The sequence below is a fragment of the Leguminivora glycinivorella genome, chromosome 3, assembly GCF_023078275.1.
Source record: "Leguminivora glycinivorella isolate SPB_JAAS2020 chromosome 3, LegGlyc_1.1, whole genome shotgun sequence".
Lineage (NCBI taxonomy): Eukaryota > Metazoa > Arthropoda > Insecta > Lepidoptera > Tortricidae > Leguminivora > Leguminivora glycinivorella.
Window position 1 is genome coordinate 12309499 of NC_062973.1, and position 9170 is coordinate 12318668.

Consider the following 9170-nt stretch of genomic DNA (forward strand, 5'->3'; position numbering starts at 1 on the left):
AGACTACAGAAGTACAGGTGTAATAATGCAAATTTAATTTAAAATAATGTAGGAATGCGACGTGTAAACTATAAACTCTAATTCAAAAGTTCGTTACGAGCGGCTGCTCTATTTGCGGTACAATAAAACTATTTAAAACGGGCCACAAATCTCTCGATCTCGTTAAAAGTTTACATTTCCAGGCTAGACAAATATGCTTTAAAGCGAAGGAAAAGAAATAGGTACGTGTTAGCAGTCATTTACATAGTCTCTCTCTTCCAAGCTATTAATCCCACATGGTGGTGGGTTGGTGGGGTCAGCTTTCCTTGTCAACCGCTTCCACTTCGCCCTATCCTTGACGTCGTCTTCGGACACTCTGCACTCAGCCATATCTTTTAGCACTACGTCCCTCCATCTTGTCTTCGGTTTTCCTCTGCCTCTCTTACCGGGGATGGAGAATCGTAGTGCTAAATTTCCGACGTAGTCTGGTGGTCTTCTCCCTACGTGCCCATACCATCGCAGCCTACTTTCCTGCATTTTGTCCGCGATGTCGCGCACGCCCAGGCTGCCTCGCACGTACTCGTTGCGGATCCTATCGAGCCTGGTGACGCCGCACATCCATCTCAGCATCTTCATTTCGGCAACTTGAATAGTATGCACATCCTTCTGCTTAACATAGTACTTACTTTTATCTTTTATTCATCTTTACACACTATAAGTAACCCACTCTTACTTGATAGGAAGAAGACGATTTCTGTATGTATATATGTATGTCGGATTACGGATATAGACGCATTCCTTGCTTAATAGTGAAACTCAGTATCTCAGTGGGTACACTACACTATAAACAACGTTTTGGTAAGCCTCTTTTGTACGGAATTTTGAACAGCGCGCCAAACGGGACATTTTGGAAACACAGCATCTTAACCAATTCTTTAAAATCTTAATTCCTTCCACGTGTTTTGTGTTTACATTCTCCTGTTCATAAATCTCCTATGAGGCTGGCATCGTCACCACGAGTGTAAGGAAGCCTCTATAAAATAAAAGATTAAAAAAATATATATATTTTGTTTAAATATATAATTTAATTTATTCGTAAATTACAACAGAATTTCCAACGTACTACATAATGATAGCAATTAGGGTTGCATTGCATATTACACGGCCATTTTCCATTCCACTTTTCTACGACAGAGTGAAATAAAAGTATCTCAATGTGGAAAAGAGAGTATCGTTCAATGTCTAGACTCACTTGGATCCTTGGGGACGCTTTGGATGGCGATCCTCCCTCAGGTAAATAAATTAATGCTACTTACTTATTTGTAAATTCGTATACCGATCTTGTTTATTGGGAGTCTATTTGAATTGATTGGTGTCGGAGCGATGAGCAAAAAACAAATGAAATTATTTAAAGTATTATTGCAATTCTTGCAAAAAAGTGGAAATTCAGGGTACAACGATGAATAATTGAAGATATAATTATGTTTTTCACTGTTAGGTAAGATAACTTAAACACAAAATTAAAATTTTGAAAAACCCCCGACATAGTGGACCGATTTTCATGAAACATGGCTAAGAACACTCCCGACTAATTCAGCTTTCTAACAAAAAAATTAAGTGAAAATCGGTTCATCCGTTCGGGAGCTATGATGCCACAGACAGACACAAACACACACACACACACAGACAGACAGACATACAGAAAGAAAGACAGACAGACAGACAAACAGACAGTCAGGCAGACACGTCAAACTTATAACACCCCGTCGTTTTTGCGAGGAGACATGTAATATTTGTACCCTTTTTAACCCCCGACGCAAAACGAAGGGGTGTTATAAGTTTGACGTGTCTGTCTGTTTGTCTGTCTGTCTGTTTGTCTGTCTGTCTGTGTGTATCTGTCTGTGGCATCGTAGCTTCCGAACGGATGAAGGGATTTAGATTTAGTTTTTTATTGTCTGAAAGCTAAGTTAGTCGGTAGTGTTCATAGCCATGTTTCATGAAAATCGGTCTACTATGTCGCGGTCGGGGGTTTTTTCAAAATTTTAATTTTGTGGTTCGATTATAATTCGTGTTGTTCAACTAGCTTATTACCGTGGTTACCGTCGGCAATTGACTTGCTACTGCTCTTTCTCGAATAAGGGATCAATCATCTGGCTCTCAAATATTTACCTCCATATAATTTAGAACGACAACACCATTGTTCATTACATCTGAGGGCAGGATGCGTCGTGTACCTACACCGAGGTCCCGTTAGGGCATCCTTTTGTCCAGCAAAAAACGCTTTTGGGCACACCGACACCCCCGAAACCGGCAAAAAAGTAAAACAGAAAGGAACAAATTAGGAATTCGGGATGTGAGCGTTCCACTGTTTGTTACCGATTGTAAGTTTATAGTGATAAACAAGCCTGATTCTTTATGTAAATTGGTCGCAAAGAGTCATTTACACACTAAAATGTCGTAAAGATTGGATTTTATGTTTTGTTGACACAACACATGTGTTCGAGATTTTTTGAGCTACTGAGGTAAGTTTGAAGCGACGTGGAGTGAACACTAATTATACATAATATTTATTTTAAAAGCTAAATACCGGGCCTGTTGAGTGCTCAGATAAAGTTGCAACATACTATACCATACCTACATGCTTTACGCTGTGTTTTATTATGCTGTAGCCAATGGGCGCCTGCATCTCACGATGTGCGTTCGCGACTCCAACATTCCGAGCCTTCGGTGAGTAGCGTTATGTTATTTCAGTTATTTGTCTGCGGTTTTTTTGTAAGGTATATAATTAGTTACTTATTTTAAAATCAATATCAGTTGTGGTTTAACCAATATAGGTATCTAATTGTTTTATTTTCTGCGTCCAGTCCGCGACCCTGAGAATGTAAAATTACACACCCGCCCGACTGACGATAATTAGCAAAGCGATAACATTTACACGTGGTTAAACATCGCCACCGCGAAGCGTTACGCTGAAAAACCTCATAAAATGACAAGTTATAATTTAAAATGTAAATGAACAACGCGTAATGAATGAGGTTGGCTGATAGTATCGACGGGATAAGTCGGGTCGTGGGAAGGCACTTGAATGAGGCCAAGTACCGCAGAAAGGGGCTGGAATATTCCACAAAGGTCTTCTAATTTGGACGCGTAGTAAAAAACGTTTACCTGCTGATAAATAGCGGAAAGGACCATTGCCACGTGCGGCGCGTCTTGCAGCTTGTGCTACCATTACAGAGGCGCGTGGGGAAATAACGCAGTATAAAGTTAAATACCCCTATGCTGTTAATACCTTATGGATTTGAGCAGTTAAGCCGTGCGCTTGCGCCGCCGCCGAAACAATTGGTTATCATGGGTATCAATGTTGGAATTCAATACAGATGTACCTCCAAATTGGATGATACGCAAATTGACAAGCGGCTGTTTGAGCACGTGAGAATTACCTTCGTTTATTTTTTAATCACAGATAGACGTAATTACTTAAGAAAATAAAGCAAAATAGTGACTAGTTTTTTAGTAAAGCAAAATAGTGACGAGTTCTGTAGTGAACCAAATTAATCAAAATTTGTAGGTACCTGAAATAATCTTTGAAGAATTTTGTATACAAATTTTATAGAAATATTCTGGTCTAGGGAATTACTTAAGACGTAACAACTCATTTGATGAACTGTACCTATTTATAGCAGCACAGGTTATTTAATGAATATTTTTTTAGTCAAGTTTTTAACTACTTTGCCACTTGTATAGGCACATTGTATTACTAAGAATAGCCGTTAAATAAACCTGTTTATGTCAGAATCCGTATTCTCCGTAAGCACACACCGTAAGCGTACGTAGCGTCGTTTTATGTGTCCAAACACTTACAACTGCGTCATTTTAAACCAAACATTTGTTACCCAAGTGCCAATTCCCTTGTAAATTATTGTTGCTTCTTGCCATTTACATGTTTAACACGTGACATTTCTGATTTGTGCTAACATTATTGCCAATTTACCGATTATTGCGGGTGTCGCCTTTTTAGGGCTATTTAGAGATATGGGCTTCGATAAAGACTTGATTAATTTTATTAGCGTTAGAGATATAATGGTATTATCTTTCATGTACCGATCCTTTCACTGGATATTTATTTCTCTGTAACATAATCAAATAGTGGACTTAGACATCCATTGTGTATGTGTACCTGGTTTAGATCTTACTTAAATAACCATTGTTTGCCTAGTTTAGATCTTTAAATCAATCAATCAATCAATCAATCATTTATTGATAACAGGAGTTACACGTCATTTTAACATTTTCTGCTTACTTAATTTAACATAGGTACATAGTAAACAAGACCAACATAAATAATAATAAGGAAATCAATAAAGGAGAATAGTAACTACAATAATCATCAATTATTCACTTAATAATAACATTAGATAGGTACATTATAGGGAGATACTGTCGAATTAGATTCTTGCAAATCATATAATTGTGCAATTAAATTATAAAATATAAGTTTTAGCAATATTGAATGTCATAGGCAATTGGAATATACATAGCTACTAGTCATTTGGGTTTAGGAATTCATCTACCGAGTAGAAAGCTTTCTCTATTAGGTATTTCTTGAGTTTGGTTGTAAACATGGTGTCAGACATTTCAACTACTTTTAAGTCATTGGGTAACTTGTTGTAAATTTTGGGACCTGTGTACCACACACACTGCTCTGATTTTTTCAGTCTGTGTCTATTCGGCAGAATGTTATAGCCATGACGATAGTTTGGACCACGCATTCTGAATTCTTCGAGGTTCTTCGAGGTTCTTTAAACACAGTTTTCATGAACTGTATGTATCAATCCGGCATATAGTGCCTACCTTATTAGAGCTGGAATAAAAATAGTATCTCCTCAAAAAATTTGATATCAAAAGTACGAAGAAACCATTATTTGTTTCCAAAATTAGAGAAAACAAAATGCCAAGCCTATACGCCTACCTACGGTCGGGCAGAATTCTGGTTGTATTAGAAAGAAAAATATCGTAAGCGCGGATAGGTACCGGGTGGTGAAATGAGTTGCCCTCAGTCTGTCTGCAAGGGTGTGAGGCGTTCGAGATCGGAGCAGGCGCGAGGCAGAGGAGGTAGCGGGGTTATTGCTTGGCGACTCATTCGATATGTCGGCAGCCGATCTTAATTAATACATCTGCCAGAACATAAGTAGTATACAATTGAAAATCATTATGTAGTCCTTTAAGTTGACCTATTTTTGGACAATTTCCATCCCTCCTCAAAACAAAGTAACCTAACAAGGTAAGTTACTATTGGTTCCCATCCATTCCGTTAGCATTACATTATTTTACGATCAGGCGGATTATCGGATCGGCCGCCGAAATGTATATCAGAGCATACATATGTTAGTCAATGATCAATTAAATCGATACAAATAAATGCACAGTTTGATACAGTTTACAGGTAGCTCCAAACCTAAACTAAAGTATTTATCCAGAGCATGTATTACAACATGGTAAACGTGCGTGGTGCAATGTTTGGCTGTTACAAAGTAAGTTAATGTTTTACCCATCCCATACTTATGCTTACACAAAATTTTCCCATCAAGGCAACCTCTATCGATTTTCTCTCCCAGCTCCCGCGACCTCCCACGCCTTGCGGCTGCGAAAAGAGACGCCCAGTGGATGGGTCTCTCCCGCTCAGCCATAAATCTTGGGACCCTCGGCCGCCACCCGGAATCTCACCGAAAACATCTATAAATACCCTCCTGCCTCCTTTTCAGGAAATATTAACAGAGACTAGAACCGAATGACAAAGTCAGATCGCACTGCGGCGCTTGAAATCGTTTGTTTAAGTGGTGCGTCATACGTTGATCTAAACAATGTATCTACTACTAACAGAGTTCACAAATATAATTTTGCAACTATGTTGCATTATCTTCTCTCATTATTCCACATGTTATTATTTGAGTTTTGCCATATAAGGTAAGGTGTCATTCGGATGATAACTGCCACTAAATCACCGACTGCTGTTGCTGAAGCGGAATTGCGGACCTTAACACTGTGGACTTCTAATCGCAACGACAAAGTGGCAAGTTACGAGTAGCAACGTCAGTAACGCAGTTTAAAACAGCCTTAAGAAATATAAAATCGTATTAGCAAATCTGTGGCCATGAGTAAGCCCATTAACAGTAAAAAACCGAAATATTAGACAGGCACAAATGTTTATTATGTTCTAAGCGTAAATCCACGTGTGTCTTTCCTATCTTCTCTTAGCCTAATGTCTCGTCTCAATTTTACGTCAGTAAAATTACAATAAAACAGGGACCTCACCATATGTCAAAAGTAGGTTAACAACAAATTAGTATTCGAATCGCTTACCTTGGTCCTAGCGGCACATATGAGCATGACGAAAGCACTATCCTTGATACACATAGCGTGTTTATCGGCTGCTCAATGATACGCTATATTTACTACGTACAGCGGCTATTTGTGTCCACGTTTATCTAGGCGAATTTATATTCTTACAATTATAGCCTTGTTGGGTGCTTGGAGACTTCTCGAACTTTTAGAAGTAGGTAGGTAGTCACGTGAGACGTCACCATTTGAGTATGCTCTAGAAAGTCTAGAACTCGCTTATTTGTAGAAAAAAGAAGCGAATTAAAATTTTTCTTTGGAATGCAACATGTCAGGATGACATCCTTTTTAATTTGACGCCATTTTTTAGTGACAATGACCGAATATAGTTAATTTGACACTGTATGAATAGATCAAACAATAAAGGTCTCAAATTATTCTTCAGAAAAATTACCACTAAAATCCCCGATCTGGCAAAATTATTCACGTAAAAAGATTAGATAAGAAAAGTTTCCAAAGACAAGTATATATTTCTTTAATTTTATAAAACCCGGCAACCTTCAAATCAAGAGTGAACAGGCATCTTCTGGGCGAGCTCACTCCATCGTAGGCCACGTCTTTGCCTTTGGCTAGTCTGTGGCGAAGTGTAAGCCCATTTATAATTTTAAAAAAATGTATATACCAGAATTTTCCCTGTGTGGCGTTGGTAGTGGGTGTCGTAGTAGTCGACTGTGGGACTGTGGGTTCAATTGTGGCGTGGGTGATGGGTTAGCAACCGTCACCGCAATACCACAATTTCGATTTATTTCGACCCTTTCTCTTTTTCTAAATGTGGCACTGAAAATTGAACAGTTTCATAGGCTCTGATTACCCCTTTTAGGAATACAGGATACCCCTTTTAGGACCAGAATTTTTCTAACTTAAAAAACTTTCCATCTGTTCCAGTTCGTGTTGGTTACCTCATATATGTTTCTTACGCAGAAAGTGCATTCGTAAATCGTAAGTAGAATAGTTACGTAAACCAAAAACCCAGTTGACTTATCGTTTTTCCGAAGCCTTATCTATTGCTCGCATCGATGTTCCGTGAAACAATACGCAAAGCTCTCTGTTGCGCAAACTCAACGCAAACAAGTCATACACGTCACGGCTTCACAAGAGGATGCGAGTGACGACTCAGTGCGTCACGCGCTTTTTTTTTTTTAAACTACGTCGGTGGCAAACAAGCATACGGTCCACCTGATGGAAAGCGGTCACCGTAACCTATGAACGCCTGCAACTCAATGAGTGTCACATGCGCGTTGCCAACCCATTAGAAACTTGTACAAGCTTACACTCCCTTTTGCTGTGTTAAGTACACAGCAAAAAGGAGTGTACAAGTTCTAAGGAGGGTTCGGGTTGCCGACGACTCAAAGGACAATAGACGGAAATTATTTCCGTACGTAGGTCCTTCCGTCACCAGCACACCGCACCCTCGTTGAGCTCTGGCAGCCTGACAAGGATCTGCACTCTCTTATTCTATAAGGTATAGTCAGATTCCACTTTTTGAACCAATATTGGAATCTTTGGAATTGGATCAATGTGATGGGTATCAACAAAGACATAATTATGTAGCTCCGTATAGACAGATAAAGTCTAAGAAAAAAACGTACCTCAGCACCATATAGAAAAAGGTACGGTGGCCTAGATCCTAGCTAGATAGGCCTTTGGGGAACGCTCGGTTAGATGGCGCTAATATTAATATTTGACATTTTAACACATATGAAGCCTATGAAGCTAAGAATATGGGCCAAATTGTCAAAACTGTGGTTCAAAAGTTTTAAGCCTGCGTTGAAAGATGGCAGTCTATGCACTGTGATTACACATTTTACTTTGACCGGAACTCTCTATAATACACGATCCTCTTTGGTATCAATAATATTGGCATTGGCACGTGCGGTTAAACAACAACTTTGGCCCCTTGTAAAACAAATAACTATTATTTAACAAACTGAGCATGCTAAAGATTCCAATGGATGATGGTTCGAGAAGTGAGTCTTGAGCGTTGTGAGAGTTTCAAGGCACGAAGGAAGAAAACTTAGCCACCGAGTGAAACACATCATTTTTCAGCACACCAACACGATGCAATTTTGCTATCCGTTTTTGAATAATCAATAGATCCTCCACCAGTTGGTGTGGTGAAAATTACTATTACTATTTATTACATTACACTCACTTTTTCCATCTAATTTTGACAAACCACTACATATCCGTGTACAAGATACTGATGATGTACCTACGTCACACATTACTTGTGAGTCTTGTGACGTCATCTTTTCGCAATAAGAGTACGTCATTCGATAATGTAACTAGGAATTTACACATCTTTTAACGTAAGCTAACATAGCCATATCACTATCATTAAGACGATACAGGAGGGGTCAATTCTCCATACAAACGCTCTCGACTATTTCCTTGGTTTTTGAAGATAGAGCAATGATTTTTTCAACACAGATTATTATTATTTTTATTTAAAATTAATAAAAATCATTATGTTGGACCGTTTTGATTTTTTTTATATTCTTATTTTTAAAGACCCATCAAAAATTTCATAAATGGCCTTATTGATAATTATGGCGCAAAAAAAGGTATTTAAAATTGGTAACAATTAGCCAAAAAAACTAAACACTACACTTGTCAAATGTCAATGAATCACTGAACTGACAGCTATTCCCGTCGTGTTGCCAGCACCTTCTGTCCACATTTCTCGACTTATGTCGAGACGGGGACCGTGTGATATTAAAATAAATATTATGTTCCTTGTCAAACGAGTGATTGTTGTCTCTGAACATTCCCTCTATTCTACTAAATATTATTTT

The 9170-nt window shown here is 38.5% G+C and overlaps 1 protein-coding gene across 1 annotated transcript; it reads right to left on the reverse strand.

Annotated features, from left to right (window-relative positions):
• Positions 1-228: 228 nt before the first annotated feature.
• LOC125224642 lies at positions 229-615 on the reverse strand. The gene has a single exon (XM_048128069.1). The coding sequence runs from the start codon at positions 613-615 to the stop codon at positions 229-231; it is 387 nt and encodes a 128-aa protein (XP_047984026.1).
• Between the last annotated feature and the right edge of the window lie 8555 nt (positions 616-9170).